This window comes from Microcebus murinus, chromosome 1 (genome assembly GCF_040939455.1).
Source record: "Microcebus murinus isolate Inina chromosome 1, M.murinus_Inina_mat1.0, whole genome shotgun sequence".
NCBI lineage: Eukaryota > Metazoa > Chordata > Mammalia > Primates > Cheirogaleidae > Microcebus > Microcebus murinus.
In genome coordinates, this window is record NC_134104.1 from 40,280,940 (window position 1) to 40,304,380 (window position 23,441).

At 34.2% G+C, this 23,441-nt stretch overlaps 1 protein-coding gene across 1 annotated transcript in view; it reads left to right on the forward strand.

Annotated features, from left to right (window-relative positions):
- NSUN3 (NOP2/Sun RNA methyltransferase 3) overlaps positions 1 to 18,952 on the forward strand; it is a 59,894-nt gene extending 40,942 nt beyond the window's left edge. The window contains exon 6 of the mRNA XM_012760985.3: positions 13,433 to 18,952. Coding sequence (XP_012616439.2) covers positions 13,433 to 13,694 — 262 coding nt within the window. The 3' untranslated portion in view covers positions 13,695 to 18,952. The remainder of the gene's footprint in view (positions 1 to 13,432) is intronic.
- The last annotated feature ends 4,489 nt before the right edge of the window (positions 18,953 to 23,441 follow it).

Below are 23,441 nucleotides of genomic sequence, written 5' to 3' on the forward strand. Positions count from 1 at the left end.
GTTAGTACTCCTTCAGAATCCATTCATTCCCTTTACCAAAGGCAAACCGTTTTTCTGATTTCTTTAACCCTAGATTAGTTTGCGTGTTCTCAAACTACATAAAAATGTAACCAAACAACATGTACTCTTTTATCTGAATTTTTTTTTTTCCTCTAAGCATAGTGTTGTTGGAGTGTATTCATATTGCATATGAAATTGACTACTTTTTATTGGGAGAGGTATGAAAGCAACATCTATGCTTTGGGAATTACTCCCATTGTTTGGACAAGAACATTTACTTGGAAGTGCTTGAGTGAGGATGGAGCCACTATATTATCTCTGTAAGAGATGGCTCTTTCTATCACTGCTTCACTTTGGGGTACAGAAACTTTTCAACCCTACAAAGTCCAAACTGCTGAATTTTTAGTAGGCTTAGATTATAGTCCACAGGCAGAGAGCCTTCCCTCACAGAGCTGTGTTTCTTCCATCTCTGTGTCCAGATTGCCCAGATTTTTCCTGCGTTTTCTCTCATTAACATACACTAACATTTTGAGATTTTCTTCTAGTTACCCTAGAGCTATGTAAACATTGTTATGATATAGTCTGTTTTCCAAGATATCATAAAGAATGATTTTATTAAATGTTTTGGTATGGTATAGTAAGGGTCAGTGGTCATATTAGAGTTTCTTCAGAGAAACAGAATGAGTAAGATGTGTGTATGTGTACATGCATACATATGCACAGTCATGCATCACATAACAACAGGGATACATTCTGAGAAATGTGTCTTTAGGTGATTTCATTATTATATGAATATCATAGAATGTACTTACACAAATCTAGATGGCATAGCCTATTACACACTTAAGGCATAGCCTATTACACACTCCTAGGCTACAAAGCTGTACAGCATGTACATGCATGCATGTATACTGTAGGCAATTGTAACACCGTGGTAAATATTTGTGTTTCTAAACATAGAAAAGATACAGTAAAAATATGATATATAAGATAAAAATGGTACATCTGTATACACTTACTATGAAGGGAGCTTGCAGGACTGGAAACTTCTCTGGGTGAGTCAGTGAGTGAGTGCTGAGTGAATGTGAAGCCTTAAGATATTACCATATACTACTTTAGACTTTATAAATACTGTACCTGTAGGCTATGCTAAATTTATTAAAATTTTTTTCTTTCTTTTATAATAAAACTTAGCTTACTGTATTTTTTTATACTTTATAAACTTGTTAGTATTTTTTAAACTTTTTGACTCTTGTTATAACACTTGGCTTAAAATGTAAACACATTGTACTGCTTTACAATAATATTTCTTTATATCCTGATTCTATAAGCACTTTTGTCTTAAAATTTTTTTTTCTTGTTTTTACTTTTTTTTTGTTAAAAAGATAAAACACACATTAGCCTAGGCCTACAGAGGGTCAGGATCATCAAGATCATTGTCTTCCCCCTCCACATCTTGTTCCACTGGAAAGTCTTCAGGAGCCGTAACACATATGGAGCTGTCATCTTCTATGAAACAGTGCTTTCTTCTGAAATACCTCCTGAAGGACCTACCTGAGGCTGTTTTATAGTTATTTTAAATACTTTTTTTTAGAGGAAGGAGTACACTCTAAAATAATGAAAAAAGTATAATATACTAAATACTAGGCAATTGGAGTTTTTCAGCTCTATTATAATCTTATGGGACCACTGTTGATCAAAATGTTATGTGGTACATGACTTTACATATATATACATATATATAGAGAGAGATTGATTTATTTAAGGAATTGGCTCATGCAGCTATGGAGACTAAGTTCAAAATTTGCAGGGTGGGCTAGCAGGCTGGTGGTCCAGGGAAGAGCCAGTGTTGCAGTTCAAGTGCAAAAGGCATCTACTAGAGAATTCCTTCCTGTTCCAGGGAGGTTAGTCTTTCATTGTATTCAGTTCTTCATCTGATTAGATGAGGCTCACCTGAATCATGGAGAGAAATCTGCTTTACTCAGTCTGCCAATTTAAATGTTAATCAATACCCCCATCAATACCCCCACAGACATACCCAGAATAATGTTTGACTGAAATGTCTGGGCACCATGGCTCAGCCAAGTTCAACTAAAAATTAGCCCAGCCTTCTCACCGGCTTTCTACTAAACTGTAGTGGTTTTGACATTGCCCTCTTACCTGCTTACTAAGCTAGTTCTACATTAAGATTCCACTAAATAAATCCCACGTGTGGCACCAAATTCGGTATTCATAAAGATAATTTTTCTTCTAATATCTCAGAGAAAGAGATCCAAAATAATGGGGACTTAAATAAAAGTACGGGTAGGTTTCCTAGAGTTATCCTGGCAATCAATAAATTTCCAGACTCCACAGTCATCAGGGATCCAGTCCCAATCTTTGACCTCACAGTAGAGAATAGCTATTCCAGTGTTTGCTGTTTAATCTGCATTGCAACTAGTAGGACACAGAGTGAAGCAGCATAATTCAACATTACTTCTCACATCTCATCAGTCAGCCTTAGTCATATTACTACCTGTATTGCAAGGCAGTTTAGGAAATTAGCCTTAGCTGTCCGATTAAAAATCCCATTACTACAGAAGGAAGTGAGAACAGATATTGAAGAATAATTAGAAGTGTCTGCTGTAAATTGGAAATTTCTCGATCAGGTAACGTTAGAAGATGCAAAGAGAATGAACAAGAACATCCTTTAACAAGAAAGCCAATTTGAAAGATTTTACAATAATCAAGAAGTAGATGACAAAGTCCTTAACTAACTGAATGGGTGAGGACTAGAGATGTGATGAAATTTGGAGATATTTTCCATAGAATAGAATTTTAGTGATTGACTCTGGAGTGGGAAGGAAAAGAAGGTGTCAGGGATAACTGTGGTTAAGAGCATGAGCTGTAGAGCTGGAATGCCTGGATTTTAACACAGGTTTGGACACCTTCTGAATGACTTCGTACAAGTTACTCAACTCTCTTGGCTTAGTTTTTTCATCTGCAAAGTGAGGATAGTAATTCATGTCTCAGAACTTAATTGAAAGACCTAATGAGGTAATATCTGTAAAACACTTAGTTTTAGAAAAGAAAGGTAAACTGAAGGTAAAATTCTAGGGAGGAATGATATTTAAGGACAGAAAAAAGAGGAAAGGTAGATTAGAAGGCTAAAAGGGGACTTCATAGAATTAGGAGATTAAACAAATAAAGAGTAATGTCCAGGAAGCCAAAGTAGAAACAAGTTTCACAAAGTTGAGGATGAATGGCAGAAAATAGGCTTTTTAATTACAGGCTGGTTGTACTTATTTTCTTGTTAAGAAAAACAAGCTTCTGAGGAGAATGGTATTTTTATCTACATTTTAGAATTGTGAAAATGGAGTATGGTTAAATGAATTACCAAATTGGAATTTGAAATAAATACCTAATTATTCCATGTTATTTGAAATTTTAATGAATTAACTACTTCTGAATTTCCAACCCTTGAGTCTGATTAAAATTCTTCAAAACTATCATTTAAATGCCAATCTGTGATGAAGAGATTCAAATTGTGTCTTTGCATGAGGTATTTGTTTTCATCTATCTCATCATAAATGCTGTACAACAGCACTTTAATAGGTAGAGACTGTATGCTCCACAAAAGGACTAGTAGCCAAGATAGTCATTGCTTCAGATCTATTAATTCTTAGTTTCTTTATGCTAAAAGTGCCTAAATGTTTATAGTGAGTTTTTACCTTCCCTGAGTAGTTGAGACAATTGGGATGATAAAATATATGCATGTGGTGTCTTACGTCTTATTGCCCCAGATTCCATACTTATTTTAGCAGTTGTAATATTTGCTTCAGGGTATATAGCAGTGGTAAAGCTTGCAGTCCTTCTCCTGGTAGTAGATTAGGATGGCATTCTTTTTGCTAGATTAATTAGCTTTGTTACTTCAGGCAAGTCAGAGTCTTTGTGACCCTTGGTTTGATAAATCGGGTCAGACTGCCTTGTACATCTCACCTTATAAGGTTTTATTAAGACTCTGTGAATGAAGTACTTTTTTTTTTATTTTTATTTTTTATTTCGGCATATTATGGGGGTACAGATTTTAAGGTTTCAATAAATGCCCATTTCCCCCCTCCCCCCAAAAGTCTGAGTCTCCTGAATGAAGTACTTTTTAAGTAAAGCACCAAATAAACATAAGGTAATATTATTAACTAAACTGATCACATGTCCTACACTCAGTTAACATAGGAATCCACATCTTATTTGATTCCTGGACCAAATCCACATTCCCTTTTATTTAAGAAGATTCTATTCTATTCTAAAGAAAGTACAACTTTTTCTTATTGAGAAATATGTACTGTGTGTCCAGTGTCCTCTGGAAGCATTTTACCTTTTCAGTTTTGGACTTAGTTTAACTGTCATTTGGCAATGAGATAAATAGATGTGGTTGCCGTATGTTTTTTACATTATTAATTATATAAGTGTTTTCTTTTCTATATAAGTTGCAAGTAACCTTATAAAGCAGGCTTATATAGGATATCTGAAATATTAATTGAATATTAAATGGTCCCAATGGACCAGTTGCAGAATTGATGCTCCTATGCTTATTTTAAATTCTTAAAATTACTACAAAGTTACTTGATTTTAAAAAATGTATAATGCTAGAATTTATGGGGGGAAAAGCCTGCTAATATTGTGGCATTGAAGGAATCTTCAAGTGTATCTCGCTTGATTGTCCCCTTTGCCCATATTTACATCCAACATAATGGTACTGTTGTCTTGATGCTTTAATGGTGAGGGAAGGGACATGAATAAAGATGAGTAAATATATTAATCATAGTATTGTTTAGCTGTAGTATTAATTTTTAAAGATTACAGACATCTATGATTCCTTTATTTCTGCACCAGCAATTGTAGGTGAGACAGTGACTGTAATTTCAAACTTGTTACAAGGATGACCTGAAAAGAATTTGTTTATCTCCTGATGGTAAGTCATGGGAAATTAATGAAAGGTGGAAAATATCTCTCTGTTTTGGTCAAAAGGTGGCACTGTTGCTGTGCTGATTATTCTTTTCTGCACTTTGGGCTCAGTCCTTTTTAAATGCAGAAAACAGTTAAATTTAGTGATCTAATTAACACTGACCCTCCCAACAGAATGCCAGATTTTCTAATCAAGCACCAAAAGAATGGATCAAAGAAAGGGAATTTATATTTTTTAAATGTGTTAGTTTGTTTTAATAGCTATTTATAAAAATAGCATTCTATGTTTAAAACTCAGATTTGCCATAGGAAAAATAGGACACCCTGCATCGTGTTTTAAATTTTGGTTAAGTGTTGAAATATTCTTTATTTGGAACTCTGATAGATGTCAGAGTTTCAAAACATTTTAGGTTTTGTTTGTTAGTTTTACTTTTTCAAGGTCATTTAACTTGTGCTATCAAAGTAATATTTTGTTTTTCTCTGAGATATTAAAGTCAAATAATCATTTTTATTTTTCTTGCTCACTATAGTTTACTGGTTAATAGTTGGAAGGTTTTTGAACTAGTCTGGCTATGTAAAGGTGGTCTTTATTCTTGTGCTGGGAAAGCAACATGTTCTCATCTTGTTTCTGAGCCAGTGTCTTAAATGGCTCTTGAGGCTTGATTCTGTTTTTCTCTAAGCAAATCTTTCAAGGGTGGAGAACTTCAGTGAAAGGCAATACATTAACTTTTGGAAAAGACAGAATGAAGGCCTCAAAAAATGGCTTTATTATTGATTGTACAAAGTATTTACTAAAAATACACACAAATCAAAACACTTTTGGATGGCTGGGGAGAAGGAACCCTTGGTGTATTAACAGAACACAAAACAATCCAGTTTTTCTTCTTACCTTATATTAGAATAAGAAAACATTGGTGAACACCATCATATAGACTGCTTATTAGTAGATTTGCCTACCTCATGCTTTTTAAAGTTAATATTTAAGCGATTTACTTGTAAAAAGTAATTAAATTAAGCTTTTATTGTATAACTATGAGACTAGTATTACATATAGATATATTACAGAAGATACTTTATGTAGCTTTGCAATGTAGCTCATTTGAATCTAAAACACAAGCCCAAAATCTTATTCAAAACCTTTAAGTGCAGATGTGTTTTAGAATTCAGAATTTTTTTTTTTTAATTTTAAAAAGGTAATAGAATATACATTGGGTATATGATAAAACCCTCCCTGCAGTAGGGTCTGGAGCAATAGTCTATAATCAAACAAATTAATGCTTTTTGAGCAAAACATATAAATAATTAAACCACATGAGGTAAGCCATACATCAGTTTGGGTCAGATATTGAGACCAAAGGAACCTGCCGTAACTTAATAAAGAAAACCTGTAGGTTTCAGAGCTTTTTGAATTTCACAATGGAGCATAAGAGATAGTAGACCTGAAGTACCACTCAAGAATATTCTGTGAACTGCCAAAAAACTATCAAGAATTTTCTGTTTGTAAATGAGGGAAATCTAACATTATGTTCTATACAATGGTTTCTTTTTTAAGAATATGTTTTATTTTGTTTTTAGCTGCTTCATTAACTATGTGGTTCAAACACAAAATGCATTTCAGCCTATTCCATTAGACACTGAAAGACAACCAAAGATTTGGGGAAAGTTGTGTAGCTAATATCTACCATTTAACAACAGGGTATCTGGAATACTTTCTGTGGCAAGAAAGCTATCATTCTTTCTTTCTGAGGAGTACTTGTGGTAAAAGCGTTTCCCACTGTATTTTATGCTATACTATTAATCAAAATCAGCTTTGTTTCCCACAGCAGTGTTGTGAGAAAGAATCTTATTTCATATTTTAAGTAGAATTTAAGCCTGATCAACGCTTATGTGGGAGAGTTCTGAGAGGAATATATGTGTTTCATACATGTTATAAAGAAATTATACTATGTGGCAATTCTGCTTGCTTTAGAAGTACTTCCCCCAGTTAAGACTAGTTGGTTAATGAATACAAAAGTGCTGTTAGTTACAAGGTATAATAAGTTCTAGTATTTGACAGTATAGTAGGGCAATTATACTTAATAATTTATTGTATTAATATATTTCAAAATATCTACAAGAGTTGTAATGTTCCCGACATAAAAGTGATGTGTTTATGATGATGTGTTTCCCAGTTACCCTGATTTGATCATTATACATGTATACATATATCAAAGTACCACATGTACCCCCAAAACATGTACAATTATGATATATCAATTAAAAAAAAGGAGTACTTCTCCCAGCTTTGCATTATAGTTGGACATTTTGTGTTCAATAGTATGTAACACCCACGATAATGTTTACTAGTCCCAATTTCAGAATATTAGATTAGCATTCTACCTAATCTGATCAAATAATACTTTTGCTTCTACTGTAGTTAGTCATGACATATTTTTCTGACTTCTACTTTTAAGTATTATTAGAAGGCTCACTGTTATTATTATACTTCAGTGGTAAATAATTTCAATCTTAATACAACATGATTTGTAGTAATTTCATGCAATATAATTAGTGGTTATAGCACAGGTGAATAATATTATATTACTCAAGATTTTGTTAAACCATAAAACTTACAGTCATTTAAAAGCCAAGGGGCCATGCTCATTTGGGGAAAGTTAGCAGAAGATACTATTATGCCAAAATGGATGTTGCTTAGTTGGTTGTTCAGTTTTTCTTCTTTTATTAAACAAAACAAGGATAACTTTGCATGGCACAGAAATTTACACAAGCATGGAGAAGAATCCTTTTGCCTTCTACCCGGCCCCAAGTCCAACATGTCTTTTTTTTTTCCCTTCTCTAATCCTGATTTGTCTTTTTATGTAGTTAATACCACAGCTTTGCCAAAGTTTATTAGTATTAATCAGGTTTCTCTAATTTTTAAATGTCTTTCCCCCTCCAAAATTTTAAGTTTCTTAGTGGGTTGGTTAAGACCTACTAAGCAGTATGTTTCCTCTGTTCTGATTGAATCATTACTCTCCCTGAAACGGTCCTTCTCGTACCCCACTATCTGTTATACAAATACATATACAGTTCTCTGTTTGTGATTTGGATGAAACCTATGCCAATAATTACTTGTTTCTTGTGGACTATTTGAAAATATGTGTGAATTATTATGGAAGCAGGTGATTTAGCCTAGCTAGAGACCACTTTAGTGGACAGGATACTATATATTTAGGTACATATATTTTAGGATTATATTAATTTTCACTTAGTATATAGTAAACTTAGTATATAGTAACTTAGTAACTTAGTATAGTTACTTAGTAACTTAGTATATAGTAAAAGACATATTTTAATTTGTTTTGGAAAACCAAGACCAGAAATATTGGTCTTTAAATCATTGAATTAATCTGATTATGGAGCTGTTGAATGTTCTAGCCTTAACAGAAACTATTATGTATATTGATAAATTGTAATTATAGAAAACATATTATACTTCCTACAAAGCTAGCTACTGGTAGACTTCAATATGGACTCGTTCAATTCATGAGAAAAATGTCATCTGTGGCATAAGATAATTCTCAGTATAGAAAAGTCCTAGCTATAAACTCCGGAAGTGAGTTCTTACAGATTGCCTGCTTTCCTTGACTTTGAATACAAATTAATGGTGCTTTCAGAATCCATAACTATAGAAGCAAAAGGATAAAAATGATATTTAAATAATAACCAGCAGTTGCAAAACAGTAACAACCATTTGACAGGAATTCTAAACATTTTGCTCTAGAGTTTTGAGATTAACTTAATTTGTTAATGAAGGCTTTGTATTGCCACACACAACTTTTTTTGTTTAGAAATTAATGTGGGCAGTTGAGTTATACCGACCTAATTTTAGAAAGATAAATTATGAATGTTAAAATGAAAACAAAGCAGAAGAATCAGCCAATATTGGGAACATTATTAATTTAATTTAAATTAATTTAAATTTGCATTAAGCCAGGAACATATTGTTTGTAAATGATGAGGCTTCTGTGTACTTTTGTACAACTTTAATGAGGAAGAATCATACTTGATTAAGCATTGGCTTTGCTAATTGAGGAACGAGGACCAAAATCAGTCCTTTTAATGGGAGTTTAAAAATATCTGCATTAAAATACTGCATTTATCCCTTCCATAATAATCTAACATTTGTAAAGAAAATCTGATACTTATTGCTGTAGTCAGTAGAAAATGATCCAAAATGAGTGTAGTTATAAGTTATACAAATTTTAGTATATGCCTTAGCGTGTTGCTGTCAAAACAACAAAAAAGCCATCACCAAGTGTGTATTAGTTGTTTCCTATTGTATGCTACTGTAATGAATTACCACAAACTTAGTGGCTTAAAATAACACAGATTTATTACCTTTACACTGCTGGAGGTCAGGACATCCAAAATGGGTCTCATGGAGCTAAACTCCAGGTGCTGGCAGAGCTATGTTCCCCTTGGAGGCTCTAGGGGAGAATCCATTTCCTCACCTTTTCCAGCTTCCAGTAGCAGCCCACATACATACCTTTGCTCTATTGCCTTTGGCCAGCAGTCCTTTCACCCCCAACCTTAACTTCCCCCATCACATCTCCTTCTCTCTCTTGCCTCCCTCTCTCGCTTATAAGGACCTTTGTCATTACATTGGACCACTCAGATAATCCAGGATAATCTCCCACCAGGGGATCCTTGATTTAGTCGCATCTGCAAACATCCCTTTGTCATGTAAAATGACATGTTTCTAGGTTCTGGGGATTAGGATGTGGGCATCTTGGGGCGATCATCATTCTTCCTACCATGGGGTGTTATCCCTTAACATTTCATGTCTCTTGATGTCCAGATATGAGCCTTTTTTGTTTTTGTGGGGGATAGTTAGAGGACAGTGAACAGTGAGGAGAAGATACATATAAAAAATATTTTTAGAGACTAAACAACAAATAATTATGGGTAAGTAGATCCTAAGTGGTAGACACCTCCAAAATATATTTTATTCAATAAATGAACACATGGAAAGTATAGAAATTCAGGATACCATAAAATTTTAGTTATCTGGGAACTCAGGGAATACATTTCCTAGAGAGAATATCACTTAACAGTCAAAATTAAAAAAAAAAAATACATATAACTGACCTCCATGGGAAAAGTTCCGATATTCTCCTGTCAAATCTCCCCTTTAATTTGTATTATTATGGAAATAAAGTTCATGAGTAAAAAATTAAAAGCCTAAATGAGCTTCTAGTGAAAAGGAGCTTTCCTTTGCCATTCCTCCCTCTCTTACTCCTCAGAGGCAATGACTTCTCATTATTTCGGTTCCTAATTTATTCTCAGGTCACCCTCAAGTCTCTAAATAATATGTTTATCTTTTTTAAAAAATGTATCAACTTTAGACATTGACTACTGACCTGTGGTTAGATTTGTCTCACTTCCACCACCCTTCTCTCCTCACACTACTCTGCACCCTGTAATCTCACCCTGTGCTGTTTCTCCCTGAGTCAACTCTGGAACTTGGTACTATACAGTCAGATCTATATTTCTTGTTCTGTTAGTGGTGGAAAGTTTCTCTTATACGTACTTCAACCCTCTTTTTCTCTTTATTATCTTTTTAAAAATAACTAGGGAAGTATCTCTTGGTTTCTCCTTTCATACAAAAAGAATATTTACTTGCCTATGCTGCCTTCCATGTCTCCCTCCCTTCCACTTCCCACTGGCTTACAACTTTACTTGTACTTTTACATTGTCAAGGTTGATAGTATTCTTTCTGAGATTTTATAATCTGCTCTGAAACATTACCAAGATCATCCTATGGAGTGATTGTGAACATTGAAGACCACTAAGTGGTGTATATTGTTTACTTCTGTAAGTGTTGTCTACTACAGAATGGAGGAATATATTAGAATTAAATTTTTTTCTCTGTTAGTTCAATGTCCTGATTGGAGTGCCCTGAAAGGCACTCTCTTTACTGCTTTCCTGTCTTGCATTCACTCTTTTCTGGGTCACATTTCTCCTCTTTCTTGATTTACCTCCTCATTTTGCTAGAGGTAAAAATTCTGAATCATCAGATATCTGCAAGTTTCTGTATTCCTCCTACATATTTCTCTGATGGGTTGGCTGCAAATAAGATTCACTTTAAATGGCTTTTTCCCAGAATTTGGAATGCGCTACTCCACTGATACCAGTGTGATTCCTGCACTCTTAATAGGTGACCCATTTTTCTCTCTGGAGGCATTGAGCATCTTCTCTTTATTCTTAAAGTCCCAAAATTTAACAGTGATCTATCTAAATCTGGATGTTTTTCGTTCATTAGAGGTTTGAACTTTTTACAGTTTTCCATGAGACCCTCTACCTCCTCTTCCTCTTTCTGATCTCATCACAGACTACCACCTCTTCTCACCTTGCTACAGCACACTGGCCTCATCTTGCCTTGAACATGCCTCAAGGTCTTTTCACTGGCCATCCTTTGGTGTGGAAGGCTCTTCCCTGGGATATCTGCTTGGGTCACTCCCTTATTTCCTCAGATCTTTGTCCAAATGTCACTTTCTGAAATGGCATTCTATTCTAACTGCCTGATTTAAAATTGCAATCTCCCAGCCATCCAAGCATTCCTAATCCTTTCTTTCTGCTTTAATTTCCTTCATAGAACTTATCACTCAATTGCTTCCTAAGTAAAAAATGTTTGCAAACACACACATATGTATATGTATGTTTCTACATTGTATATCCATATATTTTTGTATGTATTATGTGTAAACATATATGTGTTTATGTTTGTATATGTATGTGTTTACATATTAAACATGTATGTATATACTTTGTATTAGTTTGCCAGGGCTGCATAACAAAATGCCACAGACTGGTGGCTTAACTACGGAAGTTTATTTTCTCACAGTTCTGGAGGCTAGAAGTTTGAAATAAAGGTGTTGCTGGGATTAGTTTCATCTGAGGCCTCTCTTGGTAGCTTGTAGATAACTATCTTTGCTGTGTATCTCCATCATATGGTCCTCCCTCTGTAACACCATGGCCAAATTTCTTCTTTTTGTAAGGATACTAGTCATATTTGATTAGGGCCCACCCTAATGAACTGCTTTTAACTTAATCACCTCTTTACAGATCCTGTCTCTAAATATAGTCACATTCTGAAGTACTGGGGGTTAGGATTTAAACAGATGAATTTTGGAGAGAGATAATTCAGCCCATAACATATTTATTTTTTATATTCTATATTCTCTAGCTAGAATGTAAGCTTCATAAAGGTGAGGGATTTTTTTCTTCTTGGTCTGTTTTGTTTATTGATATATACCAACACCTAGAACAATGCACAGCACATAATAGATACTCAATAAATAATAATGAATATGCTAACCTGTTGATAAATTCTTTCAATCTGAAGAGCTCATTTTTTTTTCTTATCTCTGGAAAATTCTTTTATTATTTCATTAATTCGACTCCCCCTCTCTTAATTCTCTATAATATCTTTCTAGTACTCTTGTTAATTGAATTTGGACCTGTTTGATTAATCCTCCCTGTCTCATTTTCAGTGAATCTGTTATTATTCTACTTTTGGGGGGGAGTTTTCTTCAACCTTAATTCCAAATACTTCTATTGAATATTCTTTATTTTGGTAAACATATTTAATTTCTAAGATCTCTTTCTGGTCTTTTTACGTGGTTTTCTGTTACCGTTTTATGAGTGTAATATATTTGCTGATCTTTCTGCATTTATTAGATCTTATTTCCTTTTGTTCCCTGAATTTTCTATTTCTTCCTAGGTCATTTATTTGTTGTTGTTTATTTTGTTCTTTCTCTTCCACATTGCTTAAGTATTTTTCATCCTTAATTATCTTGTAATCCTTGGTTATACATTTGTATTTAATAATAAGACAATAAAAGTACTAGAAGTTTATTTTAAGGGTGAGACCTTGTGCCTGTTAATATTACTTTATATTACTTTATGATCAGCTAGCTGTTACTCTGGGGGCTTTCTTCAAGGTACAATGCAGAGGTCTTTGATTTGGGGGTCAACAGCTACAGTGGCTGCCTAAGCTTTCCCCTATTAGGTTATTAAATTTTTTTACATAAGAACTTTTGATCTGATTGCCCAACTTGCAATATATGGGAGAATGGAATCAATGGTTTCTTATATATGCATTCAGTTAATATCTTTGTTTTTACTTTCACTTCCATTGATTCAAAGACAACCCATTATTCTATAGTTTACCCCCATCTTCCTACTTTTAAAAGAACAAAACAACCAATCAGTCAAAAACACACTCTTTCTGTCTTTTCCATGTTGACTGATCTAATTATCATTTTTTCGGTCCCATCCATGGATGTTAGAAAGAAATATGTGTAATGCTAGAAAACATCCAAAATTATTGCAGTCTGAGTCAAAGTAAAGTTAGCTTCAAGTATGTAATCTTCTTGTGGTCAGACCCCCTAGTTTCCTTTTAATGTACCTCACTAACCTTCTGCATTTCTCTGATTACACACAGGTCTGCAATTAAGGCCTTACGTCCTGGAGGTCTACTCGTGTACTCTACATGCACACTATCCAAGGCAGAAAATCAAGATGTAATCAGTGAAATTTTAAACTCTCACAATAACATCATGCCTGTGGACATTAAGGGAATAGCAAGGACTTGGTCCCAAGACTTCACATTTGCTCCCATTGCCCAGGAATGTGGACTCTTGGTGATTCCAGATAAAGGCAAAGCCTGGGGCCCAATGTATGTAGCCAAATTGAAAAAATCATAAAGCACAGGAAAATGGTGACATGAATTTTGTAAACTATCTTGATGTATTATTATATTTATTTTTGAGCTCACTATGTATTAATATTTAAATAATTATGCAGATACTTTCTCTGGGTCTATTTGGAGTCCTATTTATTTAATGCTTTAGCATCTCATAATCTAGGCTTGAGAATCAGGTGCATTTTTTTCCTAGAAATATATCTGTTGCAGTGATTTAAGGTGGTGCAGATGGTGTTTGTTCTGTATAATAAATCTTCTGTCTTTTGCTTGGCATTTGTAGTTAAATTAATCAGTATACATGGTTTAATGCATAAAATGTTTAGAACTAGTCTATCCGTGATGTTGGTGCTTTGAACCTTTAAAAATGCACATTTGCCATGATTCTTATTGTTTTCATTCTTATCAAATATATAGATTTGTCAGTTTTTCCCCCATTTTTCTATAAGAGCTGATTGGTATTCTGAGACTAACTTTTTAAACAGCACTATTTCTAGTTCTAACAAAATAGGTTTCTTATTTGTGAAGTGTTTTCTGTTAAGGACTATCTTCTGTTTACTGCAAAGGTCAGTGACTCTATTGACACCAGCTTTATTTCCCCCACTTTTTTTTGTATTCACAAATACAAATTGAAAGGCTAAATTATATTGAAAGGCCTTTAGAACAGCAGATTCACATGCACATGTTTGACTTTCAACATTCAGCTTATAGAATAATGGAGTCTATCCAGCAGGCTATAAAGCAAGTGCTTGAAACAAAACCAGAATGATTAATAACTGCAATAACTGAACTATATTTGGAGAGTTTTGTCACATAATTGCAGTCATAATGAGCGCTAGAGAATCTGATTATCTTACAGTTGCAATCTGGAAGAGCTTTTTATTTCACTTTGTTATAAAATGTTATATGAGAGTATGATGTCACATATTAATGCACATGAGGGAGATGCCTAATGAGAGTGGATTATACTAATACCAAAACCCAATACCATTTACTAAGTGACTTTCCCTGTTTACATATATCCAAGGAATATTGTATATACTTCTTTTTATGTATTTAGGGTTTTAGCCTCAGTTTGGGATCATGTATTTTCTCCAGGAATTACTTTACTTAGAGTCCAAACATATTTTCCAACTATTAAGAAAAATTATGCAGCATACTTCAAAAGGCTATATCTACTTGGAAATGAGCTGTAAAAAAAAACAACTCTGTTTATAGAAATACAAAATTCTGCTGAAGCCAGATACTTTTGAATTGTTCATTACATTCTGTGCATTTAGAGTAGAGACTATTTGTTCATTAACTATTTTTTGTTTTACAAGCATGTGTAACTGGGTTCATATAATTGGAAAGTCCTAGGAAGAATGTTTTTTCTGTACCTTCAAACTATTAACCATTTTTTTCTTTATATTTAACCTATATGTTTAGAGTAAAGCTAGTTCTCTTGGACCCAATCCAATATATTGAGTTAATACAGAAGGTTAATGATGATGAAAAATATTTTTGTTTTTGTTTGTTTGTTTGTGCTTATTAGTTTATTTTTTTAATTTGACATTTTGTCTTCGGGTACCATAGGCATAAAAAGTAGATTTCTTCTGTATAGCTTAATTATATAGTAAATTTTCAGTGTACTTTATTGAATGTCATTATTTTCTCCATATAATGCCATGAAACTTAACCTGAATACTTGTTGTGCCATTGGATTAGACTTTTTTCCTATGATTACTGGAAAATGTATATGTGTATTTATATATATTATATATATATAATTTTATTAACAATAATTATAATGAAACAGCTAACATTTATTGAACATTGACTATTTGATTAAAAATTCTTTATATATATTATCTTTTTTGATCTTTAAAAACAAATCCAGAAGTGAGTATTATAGCCCCCTTTTGTGACTGAGAAAACTGAAGCTCGGTGCTATTTGTAGCTTGCCAAGGCTACACTGGTAAGTAAAGGGTGGAGCCAAGATTAAAACTGACTCCAAAGCCCAGGCACTCTTCCCTACACTGTGCTGTCTCATGCAGTGTAGGTTATAGAAACACTCAAGATTAAAAACTAGTTTTAACCCATTCTTCATTGTTCAGTTTCTCACTTTTATACAATTACCTATTATTCCCAGGACATCAAGGATTAATCAATACTTGGGAAAACCCTTTGAAATAGTTCAGGGCATCTTCTAAAGGAGTACTCTTGTGATTTTAATACCCAGAAATCTCCCATGGAGGTGTTCTGTGCCTTCCTGTTTTTTACAGATGCTGAACTGAAGAATAAATTTGGAAGAGATTTGCAGTGTCAATGGAAAAGCTAGGAGTAATTGATATTACTTTCTGTGGCCTTGCGTTACTTTCAAAATAGATTTATAAAAATTTAGGTTGCTTACCAACACATTAACTTCTCCCTGCCATCAGCATGCTGAACAGCTACTAGTTTCAGAAACAGACTATGAATAAATGTAATGCATTTAAAAGGTTTGTGCTGAATTTTTAAAGCATCAGATATTATCTGTGGTTTGAAATCAAAGTAGCCTACAGTTCTTTATCTTAATATATATATATATATATATAGCCTTATACTCAAGATTGCATATTGCTCCTTTTGTAGTATTGTGAAAGATAATCCTTTCATATAATGTGGGTAGGTATAAAATAATATTAATAGCTACCTGAGCACTTGTTACATGACTAAATAATCACAAATCTAATAGACCCTTATCAAAGAGGGCTTTATGTGTGGGAAATAATCATCAGATAATCTGCATAGACTAATGCAACTCATCTGGAATACAAAGAGAAAATTGGAACCAATAGCAATGATTTTATTAGATGCCAAGAAGTCCTTTGATGCAATTGAATGAGACTACTTGTATTATGTGTTAGGTAAATTTGGCTTTGGGGACAAATACAGCAGATAGCACAATTTATTTTCAACACTCTTATGTGGTTCAAATCAATGGTTTACAATCTTCCTTTCCCTACCTTATTGCTGCAGTGGGGAGGGAAATAAGGATGATGCCCATTACTGATGTTACTCTTCAGACTGACATTGAATCTAGAATATCACACAGATCCCGTGGGCTTTTGAAGAATGTTCGGATGAAGGTTCACAAGTTAACTAATGTATGCAGATATTCTACTACTTGTGCTAAAAGCTGTAACAGCATCTGTCCTGAAAACATTAAAGGTAATGTTGGAATTTGGAATGGCTTCAGACTGCAAAGTCCACGGTAAAGAATCAGAAATAGTATCTTGATAGAACAGTTTCTATTAATATTGTTTAGTGTGTGACATTTAAAATAAAATAAAAATTTTAAAAGAATTGATATGAGATTCTCATTAGGGAATGATTAAACAACAGAAACAAAACATTTAAAAATTGACCTGTAATTCAGTGCTAAGTTTTTTAAAAATAGGTTTTATTAAATCTAAGGAGGAAGAAAGCCTGGTGGAGCTTATATACAGCTTTAAAATTTAATTTGTTAATTCAAATATTAACTTCATAACTTTCTGTAACTTTTCACAAATGAAGAAAGTAATTTCCTTACTCATGTGAGACCATATAGTCATGTTGAAACCTGGTGGAAGCATGTGCTGCCTTAGGAAAAGGATTGTTTGCTCCACTGGAAGCTATTTAATGGTATACGTCATGATTCAATTAAGCTTGCTATGGCTTGTCAAAAGGAATTTTCCACTGCATATTGCTATGGAAGAGCATATTACACACAAATAACTATAAAACCTAGCAGAATCAACAGACTAAAAATGTGTAGTCTATTGAAAAATAAGAAACAGGAAAATAGCACCCAGCTTCTTCCTAGTTCTTAAGAACAAGTGGAAATAAAATTTCAGATAGGAACAAAATTAGAAAAGAGGGATTACAAGCAGTAAAAGGAAAAAAAGGATTGAGTTTATATCAACTTACAATTAGTTAAGTTATAGAGAAAAAGATTGTTCAGTTATTAACCCAAACAAGGTGTTAATAACCTTTCCAAAATGGTAAACCTTTCCCTGCAAGGGCATTAACAATAATCACTGGGGTGAGGGACAGAGGAATGAGAGAACGGAAGGACTTATGCTGGCTCATGAGTTGATGTTAGCAGGGAAAGGATGACTAAGGGCTCATAGCTCAAAGCTGCCAACTTTCAAGAAAGGGGAAGGAGGGATCTGGTAGTAACAATTAGCTCTGATGCCACTGGAAATTATTCTGTGTGGTATGTCTAGCCATGAATAGCCAACATAACTAGTTATAAGACATTTCTACATTATAGACATTCCTCTTGAATTGATCATAAAAACTTCAATGTAAATCCTAGATTATAACAAATGTGCTTAATAAACAGAATAAACATACACAAGTCAAACTACCTGTGTTCTTCAGTAAAAGATTGCTTTGTGATATATCCTAATACAGGTAATTTCTGTTAAATCTCCTATGTAAAGCTGTAGCTATGCCCATAGATGCATTATTTTCAGCCACCTACTCAACCTAGCCATATAGAGTTAACACAGTAGGTTCTTTTTCCACCCCATGGTATTGAGTTGGCAGAAGCAATTTGATGTAATTTCAGAAGAGATGATTTTCAAACCATTTCCTGATTTCAGGAAATGTCTAAGTGGAATCTAGGACACCACTCTGGGGCGAGGCCTACATTGAGTCAGTCAATTTTATTTCAGGAGCAAGAGACACTATGGTAAGGCATGGAGGGTTTAGTATGCACTGCCAGGAAGCACATTACAACTCCCAACAAAGTTGAGGTGTTCATCTATCTGGTCACACCCTCCATTCACTGAGGACCTTAGTCTAGTTCATATTTTCTCTGTCAGAGCTTTTGCTACCCTCCAGGCAGAATTCAACATCTCTGTGGAAAACCTATCCAATATCCTAGCTTCCTGGTCCCTTGATTGCCTCTCCTTCAAAGGCTTTTGTCTCCATTATCTTTAGCAACTCATACTTCTGGGCACTCCCTAGAACCTGGCATTATCTAGAGCCACACTGACCTTTCCACATAATGGAAATGTTGGATCTGCCCCATCCAGTATGGACAGTGGTAGCCATGAGTGGCTGCTAAGCACTTGAAATGTGGCTAGTGTGACTGAGGAACATAATATTCAAAATGTAATTAATTTAAATGTAAATAGCCATACTGAACCATATCGAACAGCACAGATATAGAATTTCTCCAATGAGAAAATTTAATCTCATGACCTCCTATTCTTGCAGCTTTATCACTCTCTCATTTTTATTAAACTACAATCCAATTTCATTTTTTATTTTTGAGACAGAGTTTCACTCTGTCACCTGAGTTAGAGTGCCCTGGCTTCAGCCTACCTCACAGCAACCTTAAATCCCTTGGCTGAAGCGATCCTCCTGCATCAGCCTCCCGAGTAGCTGGGACTACAGGCATGCACCACCACGCCCGGCTAATTTTTCTATTTTTAGTAAAGATAGGGTCTCACTCTTGCTCAGGCTGCATTTTGCTTCATATCTGTAGTTTTTAAACCTTTATCCTCCTGAAGACAATCTTGTCCCCCTCCTGTTTTTTCCCTTAGACTCTATGGTTAATGCCTTACATTCCCTTGCACTTGATATTTAAATTTGCAGTTCTAGATCAGTCCCATAGTCCATGCCTCTACTGATATACTTACATGGCTGAGGATTGTTAGGAAAAAAAATCGTACACCATGGCAGACTGATTTCACCACAAATTCATGCTCACCTGCCTGTCCTAAGATTTTTACCCTGCTCAATAGCTTTGGCTATTCCTTGACCAGCTTTCTTTTTCATTTCTGTTAGTGAGTTTTCAAAACTTTAACTATTCTCTACAACTCTCCTGTATAAACACCTTCCTCTTTTCTCTCAGAAGATGCTCCTGCCCCTAATTCCTTATCGTGGCCATCAGAGTGAATGTCCTTACTTCTAACTTTCCTGACTCATAACTCCTCTTGTCATTTTATTTAGAAGCAGTACCATCCATCTGGCCTCATAATTTAGAAACTTGGAAGTCATGTTCCACTTTTCTCTTTCCTTTTCCTCAGTCTCACCTCAAAATAATAACCAAGTCCTATCTTTCTTATTATTTTCTTTTGGTACCGTTGACATTGCCTTAATTATGGTCACCTGAACTATTGAATTTTCTTCCCAACTCATCTTATCTGCTGCCTCACACTTCACAATCTATACTCTCTACTGCTGCCAGAGTGCTCTTCCTACAATGAAATCCCATCATGTCATTATCCCGCTTAAAATTCTTCAATGACTCCTCATTACCTCAAATGAAACCCAAGCCCTTAGCATTTCATACTAGGCCCTCTTGTTTTCAAGTCCGGATACCTCTCAGTCTTTCTCTCTCTTTTCCTCTCTCTCACACTGTTACAATATCTTTTACTTTCTTCTTTAAAATTTGAATAATCCTACTGAGAAAACCTAATTATCACAATAGTTAAAGTGCCCCAACTCATTTCTTGGGATGCCCTTTAAGTAACTTGCTAAATTTCCCCATCTATAATTAGCAAGAATTCTACCAGGGAACCTGATGTTATTTTTGCAGTGATCTAGATATATTTAAAAATATAGTCTTTTTGTTCTTATCTTACTATCTGGCAACAATATAGGTATATTTTAGGCTGCAATACTTAGTTTTCTCATAGTGAATTGAAGGAATACTCAAACCACTTTCAATAGCTTGTGCATCGGACTGAGAGATGTAAATTAAATAGAGAATCCACTATATTACAGGCATGCTGAAGCATGCATACAGTGTGGGAAAAATTCAAAATGAAATAGGCTCAATAATAAGGTTGGAATGCCAATGGATAAATCCATAATTGTCTTCTAGAGGATCCTTCAAACCTACAAGGAATATCTAGGGGCCGAACAGCAGATGAGAATGTCTTAAAATAGAAAAAGAAATTGTACTTCACATCAAGGACAGTCAAAAAATAGATTATTAAAGAAGCACTTGCAGAAACTATAGAAAAATCGTATCCTTTATAAACTTATCAGTTATCCCAGGGTGTTTTTTTTTTTTTAATGTGAAAATTAGTGTGATCTGGAACTACTTCTGCCTTTCATTTGATCTGTGACATTAAATAGGCCTAGAACTTTCTAAACTTTGGTTGCCTAATATTTAAAGAAAAATAGATTATCCCTAAGGAAAGTGAATATATATTTTTAATTATTTTTTAATTTCAAAATAGTAAGGGGGTACAAATGTTTTTGTTACATGGATAAATTTTATAATGCTTTAGTCAGGGCTATAATTCTGCCCACCACCTGAATATTATTCATTGTACCTGTTAGGTAGGTTTTTACCCCTCCCTTCTCCCCCTTCCCCCTTTTGATTTCCAACAATTTTTACTTCTTTCTGCACCCATGTGTGCCCATCAATTAGTTCCAAATTATTAGACAGTACATTTGGTGTTTGTTTTTTCATTTCTGAGATACTGAAAGTGAATATATTTTGAGCTATTACTATATTCTAAGGATTGTTCTAGATATTTACATGATTGTTACTTTATTTAATCTAGTCTCTTCTCTTTGCAAAAGTTCTCTGACCATAACTGAGATTGAGGCAAAGGGCTAATGTTTTGTACAAAAGTTAAGGGAGAAAGTAGAAAGGCAATAGTGGAGAACCAAAATAGGTCTAAGAGGAGTTTGTAAATAAGAAGAGTAAGGTCTGAGTAGGTGATGGGAATGACAGAGAGAAGCAGGTGGAAGACCCTTGTTGAAGAGTACAACTGCCCATGTTAGTTCATGTTCTTGGCAACTACAGTCATTTTGCTAAACTGGCATCTCTGTTAAGCCAACATGCCAGGAAGCCTGGTTGTTTCTGATTCTCTTTTGCAGCAGACTGGCATTTGTTTCCAAGCATAAAGTTTTCCACTCTTCTTTATCTCAAAATTTGCTAATATAAGTATCCCCTTTTTTTAAAAAAAGCAAGAACATTCTTCAAGGCCCCAGTGTTTTATTAAAATGTTTATTTAAACATGAACAAACAGAACTGTGTATAAAATTCTGTATATGTGTAGTTTTATATACCTCTAAATTCCACAAAACTATCAAAATTTTTGACAGAAAATAAAATTGAAATAAATAGCATTAATTTAACATCTGAAATGATGCCGTTCCATTAAAACTATACTGCCTCATGAAACCCAAGCATGCTACTCACTATTAAGGTATAGGGTTTTGAAGTTCAGTGTGTCTCAGTTATCATTCCTCATACAATTTCTCAGTTCTTCCATCAATTTTCTCTATTTGAACCTCGGAAAAATCTTCACATTTGTGTTTTTTATGATTTTTTTTTGTCTCCAACTTCCATAAATATAGAATTTATGTGTTGAGAAGAGCTTTGGTGTTTTGTAAGTTACCATTTCACAAATATTAAAATAGTACTCCTTGGTTTTAACTTGATGATAACAGAAACACCTTCTTAAGCATTGGAATCTCATAGTGACCATCCAGATGATACAGAGTATACCTACATTATATTAAATATTTAGAATAGCTTTAAAATGAAATTTAAAATTTTTCCCAAATTCTCTTTGGAAGCTCAGTTAGTTGAGAATGATCTGAGAACTCCCAAGTCTTTGAGCTTCAGTTTGAGAAACACTGCTGTGGTTTTATTGACACTCCTAAATAGGAGAACGTGAACTTTCCTCTGACAAGTATGTCTCAGAGGATTTGCCAGGAGAAAGGAAGCACAAGGAAGTCATAATTTGAATGAAAGGATAGAACGTATTTGCTACACAGCCGTTCTCTACAAATATGCCTTTCTAGGGCAGGGACATGTCATCCTTGCTGTGAAATAGGAGGTCATGTAATTTATCATCCAACCAGGAGTAGAGAAAAATGGCAAGCTATTAATAATTACAGCAGGACACCTATGTAACCAAGACTGTTCATGCCACATGGTTACCCTAAATGTAGTGCATGGGAAAGAGTGAGGGGAGCTCTCCTGCATTTGCAGAGATCAGATAGATTTCTTGCTTCATGAGAAGTGCTTTTGTCCCTCCTGCAGTTTCCTTCTGCAGAAATGGGATACTCCCCCTTTCAGTATAAATAAAAACATCTTCAATTACAAAACAACATTCTTTCCACTCTCTGCCTGAAATCTAAAGTGTGAGGGTCTCCTTTTAGTAAATAACTCAAAAGGTACTCCAAGTACTCTCTCGTGATTTCAATCTCATATTATTCTTGATGGAGCTTTTGACAAGATCCCAGCTGAGATAACTGATAGTCAAGATGAATAGTCAAAGCTAACACAGCAGCTTTCAAACTTTTTTAAGAATGTGAATCATGTTTATAAGATGACATGCAAATATGAGTCTATAGACACACCAAAAGGTTTATTACAAATTATCCTTAAAATATATACCACACACACACACATATATATGTGTATATGTATAATTTCTTAAGACTATGACCCACCTAAATCATTTTATGACCCACTATTGAAGTGCGATCTGCAATTTGTAAACCACTATTAACCAGCCATTCCTTTTGTGTCTAGTTAAGTAAAAGGGTACATGAACATACTATGTTTATTTATTTCTACATGCCCTTTCAAAACTTTGCTATTTCCTTCTTGGTTTAAGTGACAATCAATTTCAACAAATTTAAAAAATCCTATGTAAAATATTATGTACTGTCATTCAAAGTCCCCTCCCAATCCTGTGTATGTCTATAATTATTAGTTTCTATTAGATTTCAGTGACTGTTTTCAGATTACTTGGACTAT